Source organism: Chiroxiphia lanceolata, chromosome 3 (genome assembly GCF_009829145.1).
Source record: "Chiroxiphia lanceolata isolate bChiLan1 chromosome 3, bChiLan1.pri, whole genome shotgun sequence".
NCBI lineage: Eukaryota > Metazoa > Chordata > Aves > Passeriformes > Pipridae > Chiroxiphia > Chiroxiphia lanceolata.
In genome coordinates, this window is record NC_045639.1 from 23,559,693 (window position 1) to 23,582,446 (window position 22,754).

Genomic DNA, 22,754 nt, shown 5'->3' on the forward strand with positions numbered 1-22,754 from the left:
CAAGGACTGCTTTGCCTGCCTGGTCTGGGAGAACAATAAAGCCCCATGGTATTCATTTCAGTAAGCATAAATATTTTTTCCAGTGTTCTTAGCCAAAATGTCTCATATGCTCTCTGCCTCCACCCCGCTGGTGGCTGCGTGGCCCTGCTCGACATACAAAGCTCCATCCAGGATCCACTCAGCTCAGTAGGAGTTTAGTTTGCAAAATGCTTCAACGTCCTGAGGGCAAAAGGTGCTCCTATCGCTGCAAACTGTAACAGACAGTATTTCAGATTAGTTAACCTTTGTGATGGGTTTTGACACTGAATAGGTGCTCACTGTTGTTATTGGGACTGAAGTCAGAGGGAAAAAAGGAGTCCCAGCTCTCAGACCGGGCTGAGAAAAAGCAAAGCCCTGCTGTTACATAAGACTTCCCAAATCACCAGGCAGTTCTCATCACTTGTTCTGTATGAGAGGTACCAATTAAAACCGCTTCCCCACTTAACTTTAGCTCCGGTGCAGCAGCACATGCATGTCACTGGCACTGTAAATGAGATGGTTTATGGAGTTAATTATATTGCCTTCTTCACTTTTTGTCTGCTCAAGAAAGTAAACAAAACTAATACAAAAGTGTTTTGGAACAAAGAGCGAGTTGTCTCCCACTTTGCTGTGTGCTACTTTCCACGAAGAATGAGCGCTATTATTATTCTTTTACAAGTTTCCTTCTAAGGGAAATAAACACCAAAGGTAGGATTCCAAGGAAATGACTCACAAATATTGGCAACAGGCTCTGAAAATTGGATCCAGTCTTTGCAAAAGCCTTTAGCAAAATACTAAACCCTCTTATTGCAAAATAAACTTTTCCCAGATGAGCTGCACATCAGCTCTGCGTGTGTGTGTGTGCATGTGAGAGAGAGTGTGTGTATGTGTGTGTGTTAGGACTCAGAGACAGGAACAGAACCCATTTCTCACGTCTCCCCTTCTTCCCTCTGGGGCACCGCTGCTGATGCCATTTTTAGCTGGAAGCTGGAAATCTTTAATAACCGACTGAGTCATCCTTGGGAAAGGGAGGGAAAGGGATGTGCCTCACCTTGCCGAGGAGCGTGCTGCCCGCCGGCCGTCCCCACCCGCAGAGACCCCCCGGGAGAGCTGGGCCGGGCAGACGATCTGCTACAAGCCGATCTACAAGAACTGGCAGGAACCTTTATCCTACAGCTCTAAAAATGAAGGGCAGAGTGGAGAAGGGATTTTTTTTTCCAATCCCCTGACACTGCATCGAATTCAGCAGGGCAAGATCAGCCTCCAATAATCTGTTTTCAGTCACCGAGTTAGCCTTTCAGATGCACAGAAGGTAACCATGCACCGTGACTCATATTTTATTTCTTAATCAGGAATCCCAGAAACCAGAAATGCAGACATTGAAAAATCAGGCAGCTGAGCAAAATCAGTGCGGCAGGATTACCATCTGCAAACAGAACAATCTACTTTGCATATTTATTTCTCAGCTGTTTAAAATTTTGAATCATAAATGCATGTTCTGTATCACTTGTAATACACACACTCTAAATCGCTCGTGCTCTCTCATGTTGGTTTGGGGAATTTGTTTGTTTGTTTTGTTTTTGACGATGTAAATCTGGTTAGACAAGAGTGACAAAAATTGCAAACCTTACACAGAGTTCCTTTGTTGCTTGGTTCTACTTAGACAAGCCTTTTAAATGAAAGAAGCTGGTCCCCTTATTCATTTCCTTTGCAAATTCCTATTTAACCACTCCAAATCGAGATGAAACAAATGGGGATGCTGGTCCAGAGTCAGATTTTTTTTCAGAAAGTCCCTTTACAGTGTGCCTGAAAGCAACTGGCAGCCAAGTACCTACTTAAGACTCTAAAGGTTGCATTAGTGGAAGTTTTGTGTCTGGTTCAAGGTCTCCAGCATTGCCAGGTAGTTTCTAAAGCCTGTAACTCACCAAGTGTCCAACATACACAGCTTCCAACAGGACCTCTAAGTAAGGAAAGATGTTTGTACAGACTGTCTGAGATATTTGAATTGTGCTGAACTCCAGCCATCGCTCAACCAGTTATAACCAGCTGTCAGGGTTGGGAAGGAAACCAGGATAAACCAGTGTGATGTCGCCTTACCGAATCTGCTGGCAGGGTGGCACAGCAGGCTGGGAGGTAGGAGCTCCTCGAACCCCACCTCACTGCAGTGTTAATGGGTGAATTTTAATATTCATAATAGCACGGCTGCTCATTTTAGTGACAGGAAGGAGGGATCAGCTGGGATGTGGCGGCTGCTGCGGGGAAGGAGATGCATAGGGATAAAGCCAAGCACATGATAGAAAACATTTAGAGACCCAAAAGTCAAAAATCACTGTAATCACTTTGTCTACACCCTTTCTCAGCCTCCTGTGGTTCTCAGCTTTTCATGCTTTCCAGAATGCTCACAAAGCAGCCAGAGCAGCTGCAGCCTCATGAGCATGGCCAGGATCTGATCCTGCTCAGGCACCACTGCTCTGCAAAACCTGGACAAGGGAAAATAGCCCAACCTGCTGCCTGGGTTGAGGTGTCTGCAGGAAGTACCTTCCAAGGGAGAGATGCAGGATATCACACTCACACATTTTGTAAAGGTTAGGAAGAATAAGTTTAGTTACAGGATAAAGGTCTCCCAGCCACAACAATGTGGCATGACTGTGGTGAGGAGCTGGGAAGAAAAGAGAATGGAGAGAGCCCATCTTTCTATGGGACATGGGGTGTTGATTTTAAAACACGTTTAAAAATGTTTTCTTTCCATAATAAATACTTGCAATGCACACAAAATGCCTTAGAAAAAGAGAAATGTTTAAATAATGAAATTATTTAAACATTTAATAATTATGTTATTATTAAATTATGATAACGGTGCTGTTGAGCATCCTTTTTTTTTATGCACAGTGTAGCTCATGAGGCAACAGGGCAGCACACATGCTCTGTAATCAGTAGGAGATACTTTTGGCAGGGATGGATTAGTCATTCCCCTCTGCGCTCCAGCAGTGTCTCCCCAGAGACAGGCTTTCTGGTGTAGCATCATAAGCTACAGTGTTAAGAGACCATATCATACTTTGATGCAGAACTTCATATTTTACTGAAATTTTTGTTGAGAATTTCAGCATTCAGATCAATTCTTACTTACATGACTTCGCCCATTCATTTCTCAGTCTCCTCGCCTGTGTCCCTGTTTTCAGACTTCAACACTTATGATCTATAAGAGGAAGCAAAAAAAAAAAGATCAATTTTATCAATATTTGAAAGGTTTTATTTATGTTTCAGTTTACAATGCAGATCCTAAAATACTGAGTTTAAAAAAATATAAAACTATTTAAATTCAGTTTTCAAGTCTAATCTATGGATTTAATAGCTAAGGGAAAAGTAATCTCTAAATGCTTATATCATATAAAATAATTGTGCAATCACTGTCCTTGGACTGATAATATTCTGCTAAGCTCTGCATTCAGTTATTTAGCTGGTGCTACAGAAACTGATTATTCCTTTTACTTGAACAGTAGCTTAAAAAAGCTTGTTGTTCTGAGCATCAGTTTTCAATTAGAGACCTGTAGTGAGGTGTGTGTCCTCATGGAGGCTGGGACTCACAGCTCTCTGATCCACACAAGTGGCTCTTCCTCCACTGGCAGTTGGTTTTTGCTAACATTTCATTTTTCAGGAGTACTTCTACTACCATGAGCAGGACCTGTTTATAAGGACAGTGCAGTCCAATGTGGATGACATTCCCAGGGATCAAGAAGAACCACGTGTGCCCTGGCAGAGTCTCCTGTGCATGCTCCCGGCAGGAGGTGCAGATCAAGGTGTGTGTGGAGAAGGGGAACACACAGGTGTACTCCAGTTAGAGCAACCCAGCTCCCTGCAGGAAATTTCCCCCTCCTCTACACGGGCAAAGTAGCACAGGTAGCAAAATGCTGGTCCCCACACTGATCAGGGCAGGGCCTGTCACAGACCTGGGTAATCTCCAACATCCAGAAAGGAAGATAGTGTCATGTGTGGGAGGGACACATTTTAAGAGCAGGATCTGGTGCAATGGCAATTACCCAAAGCCATTCCTGCTCGCCTGCTTCAAAACCTCCTCACAGCTACTGCACAGCTGTGTCAACCCTCTTGTTTATCCATATGGTGTGTCCTGGACTATATCTAAGCTCCAGGCACTGGGGAAATCTCTAAGCTAAGTCCTGTGAAGTTTTCTAACTGGTATGAGTAATGGCTGGGGACAGGCAAGTGCTTTAGTTTAAACAAACCTGTGCAGCAATACTCATGGTTTTGATGAAATCACTATTCCCCAAATTCCAAAAAGCAGAAAAAGGACTATACGGAGAAGCACTTGTGTATTCCTTTATATTTTTTAAGTTTTGTACAGTATATTGAGTGAGCTCCGATGCCCATATCCACTTTCACCTTCATCTCCAGCAGCAATAGCAAAGACACTGTATAACCAACTCTTCTCAAGCATGCACTCTGGAGTGGAACAGTAAAATTTTTTGATAAAAGGAGAGAGGTTTTTAAACTTCAATATCACTTCGTCCATCAAACCACCAAAAACCCCTGAATAATGATCAGCTTTGGTTCAATTATTCAGTTGAATCATTTTTGTCATTGCAACAAAATTGCAATTCGAACTCTAAAATAAAATTTAGATTTCATGTTAAATCTCTGGAGTATTTTTTAGCTCCAGCTTAGCTGCTGTTCCATGGTAATGAATCAAAGAGTCTTTTCCTTCCCATGTCTACTTCTGCTTGACACATTCCTGTTCATGGTCCCTCTCAGTTACACATGCTCTCCGCTTTTCACAAAAGGAGGAAAAGACTTTCCTCTCTCTGCTTCCAAGGACCAGATGGTGCCAGCCCAGCTCCCATTGAACAGTTCCTCAAGCTCACCTCACTCCATGAATAGTTTCACTGAGCGCAGTGGGACTGCTCAGCCTGAATAAAGCTGGCACAACCTGGCCTCAAGAAGAAAGATCCAATCAGTCCAAAGACAAAAACAAGCTCACAGCAATGGCGCAGGGTACGGCTGTGGGAGGCACCAGCCCAACTTGGGGACAGCCAGAAGCAAGGTGCCAAGTTTCTGGTACAGCCTGGGACAAGTTTGCACAAGGTTACTGGAGGATTACGCAGAACTCTGAGGGAGATTCGCTGGCAACAGTCTGCTTGAGCAATTCATTATTAGGAGCTTGGGAAATCCATCCTAGTTGTCTTTAACAGGAATACATCACAACCTCTGAAGGATATATCATCTTCAAAAAGAAATCCCAACTGCCAGAAATTTGGATGCTGGGAAAAGTACATTCAATTACAAAGCAAATTAAACGGGTCTCCTGTGTGTGGTTCTGCTCTCAAAAAGCGTCAGCAGCTTCCTACTACTTTACAACCATGAGAGCAATTCCTTTACTTAGAAAAGCACACAGTAATAAATACAATCAGAAATAAAAGGTCCTCAAGAAAAATATCTCAGCAGCAATTCCTAATCTGAGGGGCACAAAAGGAGTTAAAAAAGAGCAGAGCATAGCCAACAGTTGAGAAATAAATTGGTAGGAGAAATTATTCTGGGAGCCAGAGAGGGTCACAGTAAGTTAAACCTTAGACTATGTTTGTTGTCTGAAATTATTCCAAAAGCAAAATTATTCCGAGAGAAGGATAAATATTCTTGAATAATCCAAACCAAAAATCCAATATAAAAGCAAGAATAATATTTAATTGGATTCCAAGTCCATGTCATCTTGAAGGAATTAACCACTTGCCCAGGTTTTGCTGTCTCTAAGTATAGAGACTAGAGAGGAAAGCATTAAGGGAATGCAGGGAATCTCAGGCAGGACACTAAAATTGAGTTATTTATTCGGTTTACATACTGTGTATGTTTTTAAATAAAGTTGATTTTACCTCCCAAAATCTAATCCGGTAATACAGGACACATATTGTGTTTCAAAGCATGCTTGTGCAGAGGAAGTACTCACTTTAATAGAAGCCCAAAGTTAAATACATAAATTTTAATGGGGATTTTGGAACCAGGGTTTGTGCTCAGGCCCACTATACTCTGCAGCCTAAGTCTGATTCACCTGGTACCACTTTAGCCATTCCACACACACAGGTGTAAATGTTACAGCTTTTAATAATTCCAGAGTCCCCAGAGATGCTTGGTACGTCAGGTCCTTCTATGTCAGTGTGCTAGGAACTGCACACCCACTGTGAGATTAAAACCAAAAGTAAATGCATACTTAAAGAAAGAAAAAAACCAAACCGTTAGCTCTGCTACTTCAGCGAGAACTTAGCTTTAACAGGTAGCATTATAAAACCTAAATGAAAGGATTTACTCTTTACTCATTCTCATCAATGAAAGTGACCAAGATGATTACCTGTCCCTGCTGCTTTTGGGGGCTGTCCTGGTGCAAGGCAGCATAATGCATCAGTGTTTCAAATCCCATACTGAAGGATTTAACAGCCATATAAAGTTTGACTTGCATATTTTTTCTTTAATCTCTGAAGTAAATACCTTCATATGCATTTTAGAGGCTGTTGCTTTTAAAGAGACTTCTATGATTCAGCTGATAAAGTATCACCCACTAAAGGTTGTTTAGAATAACAAAATGCAATCCCCTCTGTGCATACAGTAACTTACATTTGGGCTTCAGCTGGCTGACACAACTCTTTTCACCTGGAGAGCTTCAAAGGCAAACAATTCCAGTATCTGTAAAGCATCAATTTCCCCTCATCTTTAGATTGCCAAGGACTCTTCCAGTCACATTTCTTTTTCCAACCATTAGCTATATTTGGAAATACATATATGTAAGAAATCCAAAAGAACTTATGGAAATGGAAATAGATATCTATGGAAACCAGCAAGTCTGGAGACCTTCCTGTCGTCCAGCCTATCTGAAGAGCTTAACCAGCTTGTTTGAAATTATTCTGCAAATCATCAGGATTCTTGAGACTAAAAAGAGGGAAAAAAACCCAACTTAACTGAATCTAATGTAAGTCAATTCCATTTAGTTACGGATTTCTTTACTTGCTTAGCAGCTATTTCCCAGTACTGATGAGAGAGCTATTACTAAAATACATGAGCCAGCTACTCCTCCTACAGGTCAACACGTTGAGATCTTTATGGCTAAGAAACCGGTCCTGGTGTATCAGAAGGTGGCATATTTTTTTTCAATGCCCCAGCCTCATTACAGGCAGCAGAGTATTTCTGGAGGCAAACAAGCATTTTTTGCTGCCCCTTGCAGAAGAGAAGAGACTGTGATCTCAATTGTTTGTATTCATTAAAACCCTTCAAAACATTTCATAACAGTAGGTTCTTTAGCCCCAAGGCTTTGGCCAAATTCCAACTCAATTACTGTCTACCTGAAAATTCTCCCATTAAATTAGGATTGATGTATCTGTCTCCTCCCTTAAACTGGTGAGCAGCAGTGGCTTGAACTGTGAAGAGCTTTCTAGGCTTCATCTTCCAAGTGGCTCATTTCAGGGTTAGGTTAGGAACATCAATACACTCCCTTGACACAGGACTATATACCAAAATTAGTATCTGTTAAATGTTTCAACAAGCACTTACAAAAAGACAGTAATTAAAGTGAAAAGCAGAACTCCACATTGTATCCAGAAAATAATCCAGAAAAGATCACATGGAATAATAACTTGCTGAGAAATCCACTGACAAATGGAGTTAGTGGATACAAGTGAAGGCTGAAGATCTTAACTGCAGACCACCACAATGTGTTAGCATTTTTTCAGATCCACCCTGCGCATAAATGACAGCATTTCTACTTTTGTACATGGCAGAAATGTTTGTCATCCATGGACTATAAATTCATTTAACCTTTGATTGCAGCATTTGCTCTGGATGCTGAATTTGGTTTGTCCAGAATGACAATGAACAGTTTAGGTGTATTTTGTATTTCAGGCTGTTGATATAGTAGATCTTACACCACATGTCTGCCTTGTGAGAAAGCTTTCAGTGAAATATTATGCATAATTAGAGAGAATAGGATATGCACTCGGAGAAGAACAATTCCTTGAAACGTTTCTGGAAGGGAAAGGCTTGCCTAAGGGCAGATCGCCCCATTTCACGGAAAAGCCAAGAAGGAAGTGGAGGAGCAGATCTGTGTGCAAGATGTGCAGTGGTTTGGGTACCAGCACCCTTGGATCTTTATACATTGTCTGCAAACACCTGCTTCTGAATTCCCTTCAGCAATTGCTCTTTCTCAGTTTCTTACTGGTGCTGATGCTCCCACATGTTCACGCACAACCACCTTTCCTCTCAAAGGGCTCCCTGGAGTCCAAGTACCAGCAGTGGCAATCCTTCTACAGGGGCTCTCGTGTCAGATGACAAGGACAACCTATGACCTTGAAGGGGGTCCTGCTGTGGGACAAGTATTCTGAGGGGTGTAAGATGGAAAAAAAAAAGAGGGAATGTGGTTGGATGTTTAGGAGAACCCCCAAAATACCATCAACTGTATTAAAATGACAGAATTTTAAATTATTACATTGCTATAAATTTTTCAATAGATTTGCTTAAAGGATGAATTATACTAGAACAAAGTAGTGATTTCTGTCCCACTAAAATGACTGTTTCTGCTGTTTCAAAAGTTTTTAGATTAATTTCTGCCTGCACCTATGGATTTCACGTCTAACAATTTTTAAAATATTTTTTTCAAAATAAGATGAGAAGTGGTTGGTTAGATTCCACCAGGCAACAGTCAGCAATATAAAATGCCTCCATGTTCAGAACAGCTTTCTCAGGTAGTGATTTCAGTGTCATATTTAGCTGAGCTAAGCGCAGATTGCCAGGGGATTGCCAGCTCCAGCTGTGCACTTCCACTCCCCTCCCTGCACTGGCACTCATTTAGCTTCCAATTCAGTCACATGGGGAAACTGATCCCACTGAAAACTTAAAAAAAATCTTCTTAGGCTTTATCCTGATCCTTCAGTGACTCTTGCTGATAGCAAGGATCACTAAAGTTCTGCATAACTAAGGTATTCAGCATACATATTTGGCATGTTTAAGCATAAGGAGAAAAGCATTCTTATGCATATAATACCACATGTAGCAATTTCTATATAGTAATGCTTTACAGAGTATTTCATACTATCTTTCAATGAAAGAAAAGATGTGCATCTGTTTTACTGATTAATTTACTAGCATGACAGGTCATTTAGTGCCTGGGTATATCAATGACGAGGAAGAAAGAGGCTCCCTAGGGAAGTGGTCAGAGCACCAAGCCTGACAGAGTTCAAGAAGCATTTGGGCAATACTGTCAGGCACATGGTGTGACTCTTGGGGATGGTCCTGTGCAGGGCTAAGAGCTGGACTCGATGATCTTGGTGGGTCCCTTCCAACTCAGCATATTCTGTGATTCTGTGAAAATGGAAATTTTGGCAATGAAAATAAGGGCCAAGCAAATCTCCTGGCTACAAAGCCAGTCTGCATCAAACATCCCGATGCCCAGTCCCATGCTTAGACCAACAAACACCATCAGACTCTTGCCTTGCTTTATTAACAAGTATGTTCAGGAGTCTGCAAACACCTGACTGTCACGTCTTAATCAATGCTACCACTTTGCAATGAGTGGTGGTGCTGTGGATGAGGGTAGTTTGTACTTGCTGGCAAGCCTTGGGTGAAGAAGTTCAGTTAAAAACCCCAGTGCCTGGAAATGAGGAGCCATACAGAATGACTCTATCCAAACTGCCTGCTTGGCTGTACATGTAACAGATGGCACAGGCTGAATGGTTAATGCCATTACTTGGTCTACTGGCCTGGCTTGTGTGCTCCTGAGTGTTTTATACAGTCTCAGGAAACAGCAGCAAGCTTGTGTGACGATTTACCACTGAGGCTTACTAAGATCTAGCTACATATTCATGACCTTTAGCCTAGCTGACTGATTTGGAGCTTTTTAAAACAGCTGATTATATGGCTTTTCTTTTTTTTTAATATAAATATGAATGAATTCTACATTCTGTATCTCCCTGATTTCCTATGAATGCCAGACATTTTCTTGTGAAGGCATTAACAAGCATAGGTTTGTGTGACTGACGTTTTAGTCTATTGGTAGTTTAGGTCTCTGCAGATGAAAATGCTGTGATATCATAGGAAATGTGTACTTTAATAGACAAATGGAGTACAAATCTGGTCTCCTTTGGCATGTTTAAGCCTGCTCCCTTTCTGAACTGTTGAACTACTGCAACAAGAACTGATATGACAGGATATAAATTTAGATTTGATTACTGACTATCATTTTTAATACGCACATTCATTACATTTATAAAGCTCAGTTGGCCCGGTATTCTGAATTTCTGTTTACAGTTAACCTTTCATTGTAAACAGTGGGCTACAGCAATTGAATTATCTTCATCACAGGTCTTAAAACCAGGACTTTCTCAGGCAGGAATGAAAGATGAGTTGAAGTTTTCTAATTTCACAGTAGCAAAATTAAAAGCAGAACATAATTTTTGCATAATGCAATGAAATAATATGAAAGGCTACAATGGGAAATTTTGTTCTGCCTCTAAAATATACATATTAGTTCAACATGATCTTACACAATTTGACAAGAGGATTTTCATTATTAATAAGATGAAATGTAAGGCTTCTAATTAAGTGGAAAACAAACCAGTGTAAACTACACTCAGAACACACAAACCTATTAGGTTTTAAATTTAATAATAAATCATTTATCTAAAGCCCAGCTGATTTGTTGCATGATTTTACTTGATGAGAGTTTATTTCATTTCTGTGGTTTTCTTTCTTTCTTCTATCCTTACTATTCTTGATGCCAATACAACAGTAAATTTGTTTTTTTGAATCCCTATGCTCGAATGTAGCTACTCTAAGCTACTCATTCAGAATTTACGAGTAAAATGAAACATCTAATATGAACAAAACACTAAATTAGAACTGCACTGTTGGACTGTAAAAACAAAAATACCAGAGAAAAAACCTGCAAATTTCATCAGAAAAAATCTTGAACAGCCCTTACTCACGTGAACCTTTGGAACCAAGTAACTAGTGACTTCAAAACAATTTTAAATACTACTTGATGTGTAATTTGCCACATGAAGACAATTCAAAGAAAACCTTTAACAGGTAAAATTGTATCTCCATAGAAGTGATGTAACTTGATTCTACCTGTCTGAAGCAATTACTGTTGCACAACAAACTATTTAACAACTATGAGTATTACACATAATTTTGCTCAGCTACTTGCATGAAACATGGGTGACTTACTGCAAGATACCACACATGCAGCTGAAGCTGTGTAGTAACTCTTTGCTCTGTGATCATTCAGTAGAAAATGGCTGTTCATAAATGGTGAACAACTATCACCCTACAGATAACATATCTATTTCACGTATTCTGCCATGTTTTCACAATTTCATAAATCTTTAATTTTTAAGCAAATATTTTTCATATTATCACCTTTTAATAGATGTTATATAATCTGGAGAAAAACATTCCTGGGTTGTTTTTTTCCTGACAGACAAGGATACCAAATATCTTGCAACCTACTAAAGAATATGGACACAACACAAGTGTTGTATGGAGAAACTCTCAAAGCTTCTCAAATACCAAATATGTACCTGTCTCCTTATGGAATGACAGGTTATTTTTAAGTGTATAGCCTTTTGAAAATGCTACCCTTAACAGCAGCAAGTACCATTTTATCTTATTTGCAGAAGTCCTAGGATTTGTACATATGATGATGGGTCCAGATGATCAGGATCGTATAGCAAAGAAATGCACCCCTCTCTCCACTTTCATCTGGGTTATGCTCCTTTCATCTGCAGAAATGGGAAGAAACAATAAAAGCTTTTTACACTAAGTCTTGCTACCTTTAGGATAGGCAAACATACTTAAATGGTTCTAACAATTCTTTTTTCATGCATGCTAATAGGTATGAAAACATACATCTATTCAGACACCTCCTGAAACTGAGCTGCCATGAAAGCCTAGAGAGCCTTTTTTCTAATAGGTACCACAAAAATCATCAGAGGATAGCACGGAAGACCTAAGATGGGTCACAGTAAAATTATAATTGTTACTTATGGAAAGTGTTCTTTCATGTTTAAATCAAACCTCAATTATTTCAGCTTATTCCTTAGAAAGAAGTTAAACATAAGTATGTTAAATGAGATCTTTTCTGATAAATGCATGTGGGACAAAGAAGCAAAGAGAATCACAACAGATGACCCCAAAAGAAAACTGTATCAAGTCAAACAGAATGATCACCTGAGTGTGTCTTTATTTGCCAGTATACACATCATATTTTTTAGAACATTATCACACTGGTTAATTTAAAATTCTCTAAGTAGAAGATGACATCAACAAAGACTGTGAGGAACAAAAAGGGAATTGGGGTAACTTAGGAAATTTGTAAACAGAGCCAAAATGTGTGTAAGGGCTAGGATTAGCTTGCCAAAATTAAAAAAGATTTTATTTTTTTTAATGCAGACAGCAGTTCCAATGGTTGAGCAAGCATTACTATCTTCTGAACAGTGAAATCTGTTTTTGTTTACAATCTAATGAATTCCAAAGGAAAGTGACGACAACCAGTTTTAAAAGTGATTTTTCCTTTTTTTCAAATACTTTTCAGTAATTAAATTCACATGCAAAAAGCTGATTCCACATACAGAAAATACTTTGTAATATCCAAAGTCCTCAAACTGACAAAAATACATTTCACAGAGATAGAAGTAAACAAAATACAAATCCACAGCTGCAAAGTTTCAGATATGCAAAATTACTATTTTAATGCTGTGACAGATCCATGGTTTGAAAATATCCTAAATATAGCATGTTTCACTCAAACTAACATGGGATTAAAGTTACCTGTGCTGTACAGGTAAATATAACTAAAACCAGCTGGTGGCATTCTGGCTCTCCCCAGAATAGGAATGTGTATGCTGAAAGTCCAGGTTTTTTTTACAGAAAGAGAACCGACAACATTAAACCGTTCCTGCGCACTGGAAACCCTCAAGATTAATATACAGTAGCACGAAAATGATAAAAGTAGTTTTTTGCTAGGTAGTAAGAAAGAAAATAAAACAACAAGAATCTGACAACACACAACTGGAGATACTGTAGATACAATGTGACACTTAATTATAAACCCCTCTGGGGATGTACAGTCTGACACCCAATGCGCAGATCTGCATGTTCATCGCCAGAGCTCCCGTTTTCACCTGCTGTGGACTCAAATGCCATGAAATGTATGTCTTCCTCTGGATTATAATGACAGCTTCAAACAAACTTCTAAGACTCTAATAAGCTGCATAAACAGCTGCAAACAGTCATTTGCTCTAATTATGTTACTGTCAAAATGAAAAAAAAAAAAGGGGGGGAATTTTTTCTTTTTAGGGCTATTTTAATTACCACTTATTCAGTTTGAAAAAGGAACGGAGAGGAAAAGCAGCTCAAGGAATACTGAAAATAGGTGTGAATTCAGTCACAGGTATTAGTTAAGGGCACCATGGTTCTGTACAGAAATGGAAGTATGAAAACAAAATAAACAAATTTAAAAAAAGGAAATGAGCACTGATATTTTACCTCTAAAACCTTTAGTAAAAATGCCCTTTTTTTTAATGCATATAAGTAGGAGCATGGTTGATAAGATGACTGCAATATACCCATTTTCTACAATCTTTGACTGATATATAAAAATAATTCTCTGACTTCTGTGTCAAACAGGACTTGCAAATATAACCTATTCCCATTAAAACTGTGCTTGGTGTCTTAAATATTTAAGGCTATACATGCACTGAAATTTAAGGAATTTCAGGTTGAAACAGTAGTTCAAAACGGTGTTATATTACATAAATTATACAATGTAGGGACACTGGTAGGAAATGTACATACAATGCAGCATCAGTCTGTTCCTGTAAGACCAGCATACACAAGATAATTATTGTACAATATCAGGACTTCAGACACAGGAAAGCCAAATCTGTTCTCAAAATAGCACGCTTCAGATATAACATGGGTAAACCAAGCTAATTTGACAGCACTGACTGACTTACATTTTTGTTTGTAATAGGATTTTGATTAAAATGCACCAAGAAATACAACCCAAACACTTTGCTACTGATACAACAATGCACATCCAGTCAGAAAAGAGGTATCTGGAATTCTCAGCTGGGAGTCACATTTACAGAAGCCTATTTTATATTTGTTAACAGAGATCCATCATATCATTTCTGTCTTTAAGTAATAGCAAGTGCAAACATTATTTGTCCAAATAATTAGAAACAGACTGGGTTCTTTGGTTAACACCATGTGACTTACATCAGACACAGGAATCAATTAAGAATAAACAGTCATATGAGGAAGTTTCTTGGACAGGGGGTGAGGAAGGAAATGGGAAAACTTCAAATTCAAAGAAATATAAAGCACTGTGTTTAACTGAACTGCCCTTTGAAACCTCCTGGACTAGAAATAATCAGTTTAAGACATCTCTTCAGTTGCAGTGACATTGCTTACACACCATAACTTTAGTTTCTCTATGTATTAGTTTTATACAAAAGAAGGAAGGCACCGAGTGCATCGGTGACATACAGGCAGTATAAAAGTATGCAAGAAAATGCTACATACTGTATATTCCATACTTTTTAGAAATGTGGTGAATGTGTGCTATCTCTACGCAATATAATGCTTCAAAATCCTTATATCCCAATGAAAGAATGAATTAAGATGTGAAATACATTTTAATAATCTTGCCGATAACAGCACAATTCAATATTTGTATCCACTAAGATCAGTTACTAGCTTATAGTCACCAGAAAAACAAGTTCAAAATCACTGAAGATCAAGGGAACTATAATCTATAACTACACTTTGGGACAGAGCCAGCAGCCTGTATTCATGACAGATGTCCCACTAAGAATGGAGAGGAGGCTCAGTTTTACCACTGTTATTCATGTTAGTAGTGCCTTTCTCTGAGACATCCCAAGAAATAGATGGAACTACTTACAGGGAAAGGTACTACACAACATGAAATACATCTGGTTAAACCAGGACCTGAGTAAAAGGCAGAAGGTTCAGGCCCTTAGTCATTATAGTAGCACTTTTGATTGTGTTAACAGTGATATAGCTTGCTCATAGAGCATTTAATTTTACATTGTTAAATCTTATATAAAAATAGGTAAGAAAGCTCTGTAAGAAAGTATATATACTATATAAGGAGAAATCTCTCCTTAAAAAAAGCAAAGAAAGGGAAAAATTTAATAAAAGGTTTCACTAATTACACTTTGTCATGAAAATCACATTAAAAACAGTTATCGTAAACAAAACAGTACTGAGCACTAATGAACCTTGTGGTTTACTGGAAAGGACAGCAAACTAGCTGTATAGTAAAAAAAGATCATTGCTCTATCTCCTTTTTTGTAAATATTCCCTAATACATTCAACTGCTTAGAAATTTTCTTAAAATGTCATAATAAGCCATTTGCAAAACTGCCTACCAAAACTGGTTCAAAGCCCTGCTCCTTGCTTGCACTATGGCCTAGAGATTACATCTCAAAGCTATGATAATGCTTCTAGTTAATTCCGTAAATTCATTTAAACTCATGCTTTGTAAATAAACCAAAAGTTAAAAAGCAATCCACTTTAGACCCTCAGCATGCAGTGAACGTCCACAGGATTCGCAAAACATAGCAAAAAAATTGTATTGATACAATGGGCAAGACTCTTGTCCTCAGATATGAGACAAAAGGATGACATTAATTACATCCCTGAATGTCCATGAGGTATTCCTTCAGTGATATGGTATTACTGCTTCTGCTCTCCTGAGTAGGGTCTTTATGCCAGCTCAACCAGTACATGCTTGCAAGGAAGTGAATGATTCCTTCTTGCTATAAGCTAGCCTTGCCCATTTTCTGGGCATAGCTGTTTCTTGGTCTTCATTCCTACAGGAGCAATACTACCCACTTTCCTAACTCCTGGCACATTCCTCCACATAAGGATCTTATTTCTATATTGTACCAGTGTAAGCCTGAACAGTAAAACCTGATCCAGCACGTACCAGGCCCATTTATTAATTCAGTCACACTACCTAACGTAAGAACTAAGCTTGCCAGCATTAATATAATTGTGCCATATTCAGGTAGGCATAATATAAGCAGATACATTGGGTGCATAAAATTTCTGCATAGTCTGCAGAAAGGAAAAAACCCTGCTTGAACTTAAGGAGGGGCACTGATAAGTTCTTAAGGCTAAACTAGTCCATGTCACTACAGGCCAGTTGGCACTCGCCCTACTCACCCTGGGCAAAAAAAAAATCTACCTCTGTAAAATACACTAGTTTAGAAGCCACGCGATGCCCACACAGACCAGCACTGCTTTGAATGTATGAAATTCCACAATTCCCATGTCACAGTTTCTCTGAGCAGGACCCTCCGAGGGCCACAAGGCTCCAAGAGTGAAATTTGAGTCACTGTCACTGCTACTGCATGAAGATATCTCTTATTTTAATGCTCTCGCTCTCAGATGACATCTCTTCAACTGGCATTGTTGATTCAGTGACAAGGAATTGCTCCTGTGACTTTCCCCTCAAAATCAATCATCACAACAAAGTAGTTTGAAATCCAGCTGTGATGCACTACAAAATCTAGCAGTTGAGTTAAAGAGACCAAAACCACAGAACATTCTTGAAGACTCGTTCTAAGAATAAATTTTGCTGAATGTTCCAGTTAAAATTATCAAGACGTTCGGGAACTGCTTTAACATTTTTAATACTAAGTTTTAAAAATATTTCAAAATCTGAGAAAAGGAAGAAACAAATATAAGAGAGAATGATTAAATAACAAGTTTGTGACAATATCCGGACGTTTGTTTTTCTACCTTCATTCATAACTGAAATCACATTTGGCTGTGCTGCAGGTTCCATGCTGCACCACTTCTCTAACCTACCGATCCTATTGTTCACACTTTCAGGGTGAGGTCTGCTCTCCTGTTGATGCCCATGGGCTCCTCTCACTAACAGTAACAGTAGGCAGGCGTGCACATCAGTCAGAGAATTAAATGGATGTATAGTTGTCACAGAGAATTCAGCTTCAGGAGGAAGTCAGTCTGTCTTACAAGTGACAAGCCATAATTTTAAAGACTGCTTTAAACAGGACAGATTTTTTTCCTCCAGAGAAGTATGATAAAGAAGTAAAGGGCTCAATACAATTATGAGTTCAACGAAAGGGCATTCTGCTGTTAGTTTCAAATTGAAACAGCTCAGGCCAAAAGGCCTCCCCTCAATCCTCATTCCCTGATTTTACCTCAGAATTTTTGTTAGAATTGGTATGTGTAATAGTAATCTGTATTTGATTTCTACATTAAAATGTCTCCCTCGAAGTTTTCTTCTTCTGCTTCACTACATTAAAACTGATGGTTTTCGTTTCAGAAATCTTTGGGAGTTGGACGGGTCACAGAAATTTTGCACCAGTACCTTAAAGTAAGTGGTGCAGAATGTCCCTGACTTCTAAGGCCCAGTCACTGCCCCAGACAACTTCTCAGGGTGCTGGGGAGTTTGCAGGAGTGAGTCATTGAGGAGAAAAGAGAAAAAATCAACAACACAAATTTTAAACAACAAAAAAATTGCTCCAAAGGTGTGACAAATTGGAAGGTACTAATGCTGACACTACATCTGCCATCAAGAATCATTGCAAAAATTTACAGAGAAAAATACGTCCCACAGTAAATGCCATAAAATCTGTTTTCAGCTCAAGTATTTTCTTGATGAATAAACAATGTTCAGCTCTAATAAGAGTACATACATTCATTCTAAGGGCTCACCCATACTTCCATATCTAATTATTAATGAGCTTAGAGGACATTAATTGCATCTAGAAATAGTGTCATATTTCTCCCGTAGCAGAACTTAACACCTTGCCTAACTTCTGCCTCGCAGTGTGATTACAATGTGGATGTTTTAAGTCCAGAGTGTGAGAAAGCACCACGGTGACAAAGGATTGAATCTTCCCAGTGCTATCCTCCTTTCCTGTGCCACCTGGCTGAACTGGAAGTGCAGCACGACTCTGCTGACTTCTTGCCTCCATGCATGTGGGAGACAGCGATGTCCTGCAGGTGCTGTACAACCTCTCATCTTTCTGCGCAGTGATTTCACGCTTGGCTGTCCTGCCCTTCACAACCTTGCCCTTACCATAGAAAGGAACTAACCAACTTTTTCACATTCATAATACTTTAAGACGAGCTATGTGAAATGTTCTAAACATTAAACCAAATAGTTTATACACAGAAAGGATGCAATATTTTCAAGAATAGAATCTGCAAGATCGTCACTGTTCTATAATTATTTAAGGCTACACTGACAGGAAACCAGATTCAATTCAAGATCTGCAATCTCTACATGGTATACTGGCACACAGAAAAGTAATTAGTTTGGTAATTTTTTCCAAGTGCTCACTGTACTTTTGAACAAAGGCAAACAACAAAAAGCTATGAAAAAACCCACAGCCAACTCTCAGGAAAACACAAATGCCTCACCTCTAATTTGTTAGTGATACTTGGTTCTTTAGAAATTCTGTTCCGGGCTTATGACCTAACTGAATGCACAAAACCACACTGTATGTGTAAGCCCTTACGCAGGGTTTAAAAAATCCACAATATCTAAAGGCAGACTTCAAATACAAAAGTATAGGTTTGCATAAGCAATAAGAAAAACAAAACTACAAACAAATCAAATAATAAGAATGGATTCTAGGAAGAAAAAACAACATGACAGCTATTGGTACTATAATTAACTCACAAAAATCCCAAGACAAATCCAATTATTGGTGTAACTGGTTTTGCATGGCAAATCCATATTCTACTGCCTCAAAATTAAACATTCATTTACATTCTTAATACATTGAGTTCCTAGGCTTTGTACAGTATAAATCCAAGTAAACCAATCCTGCTTCTGTGAAACACAGACTGGTCCTGGATACTTCAGGAAAAGTCATGTGACCCAGAGAGAAATTCCTCTCCCCTAATGTGCCCAACACGGATGACTATAAATCTCTGCTGTGTCTAAATTAAGATTTCAGTGCCTTAGAAATCTAAATGATTAGATGGAAAGCTGAAGCAAATCAACCTACAAACAGAAACGCACATCATGACACGGTTTAATTGAGTTTGGTTTTGTAAGAGGTTATTTGCTGCACCTTCCAAACTGACTTCTTCATTTGTTCAATTGTGACATTAAGTACATTCTCCACTAGAATTAACTGGCTCAGTTCTTGCTGTTAAATATTGTACATTATTTTATATAGCAAAACTTGTACAAAGAGACAACCATCAAGAGACAACTTTCAGCTTCAGGAAAGAGCGTCCAAATATCCACAAAGAGAATGGATAAAAACACTTCCACATCCACTGAAAACCTGCTTTTGTACAGCTTCTAAGTCGTTGTTTCTATTACATGGGAAACTGAAAGGATTGTGAAAATCTGAGCATTTTCCTTATGCATATAAAATTAATGTTGATTTTTTATTAAATTCTACACTCGACATTATATTTCACAAACTGATCAACAAAAAGGACTGAAAGAGTATTGCTGCAAGACCGTTCCTGTTTAAAGAAAGTTTTTGCATTATTTGTATTTAGTAAATAAAGCTTCTGTAAATGAAGCAGCAGCACAATATCAGGAGGAAAAAAACCCCAAAAAGGTCTGTAATAGTGTTTAAGTCTTTAAATCCATAAAAACCAAAAGCCCGGCTCTGCAAATAAACCCACCAAAAGGCACCAAATAAACCAAGACGTGGAATTACAATATACTTTAAAAAGGACTTAATGCAATTGTTAAGTAGTGTGAGAATTTGAGAACCACGTGAAATATCTTTATTATAGCATACTCACCTTCACCAACCTCACTGTACTTGACAGTCTGTAAAATGCAAGGTCAGGATTGTTCGAAGACAGTATAAAGAAATTCAAGAGAAAAACATCTGTCCTAAAGAGAACGCTCTAGACTAACGCTAATTCTCTCAACAAAATCCAACAGTCTTCTACCCACCAAGTGCTACAACAGTCAGTGAGGTCCCATATTAGTAAGACATAACCATCATTTATAAGAAAAAAAAATCACTTGCTTTCCATACAGCAACAATTAAAAATAAATGGAGCTTATTCATTACTGGCAAAAAGAATATCTGAATTGGGAAGCTTTTTAAAAATAAATATGTTTACTCAATTACCCACAATTTCAGTAATATGAATTAGATTCAGCAGTCAATAATAAATTAGTGTGAATCCAGCTAAAGCATTTGGGACAAATAGGAATCTCAGAAGCGCTGATATTTCCCCAATTTTGGTGGATGCCACGAGTGTTTACCTGATGGCAAACCTTCTTGTAATACTGTGACTTCTCAACTGTGTCATTAGAAAGCTGTGTTTCCCAGCCTGAACACAAGCAAAGCAAACTTCTATTTTGCATGGGAACATTCATTCAATTGCTGAAAAATCACTAGAAATATAACTTACTGATGTTCTCTTCTTCAAGAAGAAATGTAAAAACTCCTTGTCTGCTCTCTAGTTCCAGCGAACAGCATATGGTAGTTCCTAAAAGAGCTCAGAAGAGACTCAAACGGATACCTGCTTCAAGCAAAGCCATAGTATTTCACATTCATTCAGAGCAGTTCAACTGCTGCCACTTCCTTCACAGTCTTTCAGCCTAACTTCGATCTGATGACATTTTAAAGAAATTTGTATCAATTTGTTTAATGAAAATATATTTTAGTAAAGCCGTGCTCTATGAGCTTCCTACATTGGAATACATGAATACTGGAAGTGCTTTCAACAGAAAGTTACATAGTTTTACAGTACAACCTGTCTAAGGAGTTTTGGAAGGGACCAAACCAATGATCTGGTCTCTTTGGATTAGGCAGAAGTACAGGCAAGAGGGAAAAACCCAATTTATGCCATATATAGAGCTCGTTCCTGTCACAGATTGAAGAAACATTAGTTTGATGTCAAAGTTCACCTGATGCCCAAATGCTAGTATTTTTCAAACCAACTGCATATCAAAAAATGAAAACTTACTTGTACTAAGCTCCTGGAAAGAAACTCAGTGTAAAACAACAGTATATTTCTATTTGCTATATTACTAAGTGTTCTTTCACCAGTGGGTTGTTTTTTTTTTTGCTTTTGCTAGACAGACTATTAACTTTTTCTCAAAGTGCAAACTATTGACCTTTAATCTGAATGCAGGCAGGTCAGAAGCTACAGTATTAAAGCAATACAAAAAGTACACAAGGAGGAGCTTACATTAATTCAAAGAACCTTACACAAAATGTTTCTGAATTGAAAACCACAAAACAAACCCAAACAGATACAGCATCAGGTGGATGGGGAAGGGACTGCTAATGTATCTGTGTACAGCACGGCTTCTCTGACACCAAGGAAGTTTATGACACTAAGTGAAGACTGTATATTAAGTCCGGCCATTTTGCATCTTGTGCATTCTTTATGATGGAATGTTGACCTCAATTTTTGTTTTTTTACTCCCATAACAGATCTGTTGATTGTGACCAGGGATGATCATCTTCTCAGGAGAACAAACTCCCTTTAAACCATGACCACACTTCCTACCATCCATTACGATTCTAGTAAAGTATGCCATCTACACACTTGCTGTCCTTTAGATTCTTTCATTTCAGTCCAGTGATTGAGTTCGTCTTCTCCTGAGCTGTTGAGACCTAAGGAAATCCACCCTATCATCTCTTTTCGTTTCATGCTGCGCTTATTATATACAGACAGTATGAGTGTCACGTCTGACAGCTGAAACAGAGCCACCTGGAAAACGAAGGTTTCTTTGTACACTGGATTTGGCTGTCCTCGGCGGATGGAAGTTTTGCATTTGGACATCTCTTGCCCCATCGAGTTCAGCAGTGTTAACTTAACATATGTATCTACAAAATAAATCATATTTGGAACGTCAGATATCTTAGAACAAAAGTTTTGGAGAACGAGATATGTACAAGAAACAAGGATATGGTGTATACCAGGATGACTGAACACAGCTTAGTTTAGACACATGGAAAGATGACAAGTAAGCAAAATATTACAAACACACTAACAAATTAACTAGCTTCAATACTATGTACATGGGTTAAGCTAAAGGTATACCTCATAATCCTCTTCCCGTTGATCCCCCTTATTTAGTCTAAAGAAACTTAAATTGCATTAACGCTTAGCAAGCTCCAACTAGGCACAACACTGTAAAGCATACCACTGAATTTTCAAAGAATATGAATAAATGAAGTGGAATAAAGGCAACTAATGAAGAGGAAAAAAAATAACATTGATATGCAGTGACTATATCAAAACAGCCAGAATAAAATGCTTAAGAATAATCTCTGCATGGATGCGGTTCTCACTTTGGGCTTTTCAGTTTTACTTATTTTGAAGACCAAAATGTAGCAAAGTTCATTCAAAGATGGAAGTTTACACAATACAAAAACCCTATTAATTCCTAGATTCATGAAGGAATACATTAAATAAGTGTTTAAAGAGAAACAAGTTTTTGCATAATTCAAGATGATTGTTTAAAATATAGTTTGTACAGTACTCTTAAGCAGCACTTTAAGAAGCTGATGCAAGTAATGTAGTTAGCACACATTAAGCGTTCGCATTTTGGTATAAACCCTTATTTTTAAAGCTTTATTTTCCTTTGACCAGAAGCACCAAACCATGCTCCTGTAGAAGGATGCACATTTCATGAAGTTAACTGATGATAGGCAACATAAAACTGTATAAAACAATCTTGT

The 22,754-nt window shown here is 38.4% G+C and overlaps 1 protein-coding gene across 7 annotated transcripts in view; it reads right to left on the minus strand.

The window, feature by feature from the left end:
• Positions 1 to 12,227: 12,227 nt before the first annotated feature.
• SYT14 (synaptotagmin 14) overlaps positions 12,228 to 22,754 on the minus strand; it is a 90,056-nt gene continuing 79,529 nt past the window's right edge. For all 7 annotated transcript variants that reach the window (XM_032682286.1, XM_032682285.1, XM_032682284.1 and 4 more), the window contains one exon: positions 12,228 to 21,896. In XM_032682286.1, the coding sequence (XP_032538177.1) occupies positions 21,583 to 21,896 (314 nt within the window). In that variant the 3' untranslated portion in view covers positions 12,228 to 21,582. The remainder of the gene's footprint in view (positions 21,897 to 22,754) is intronic.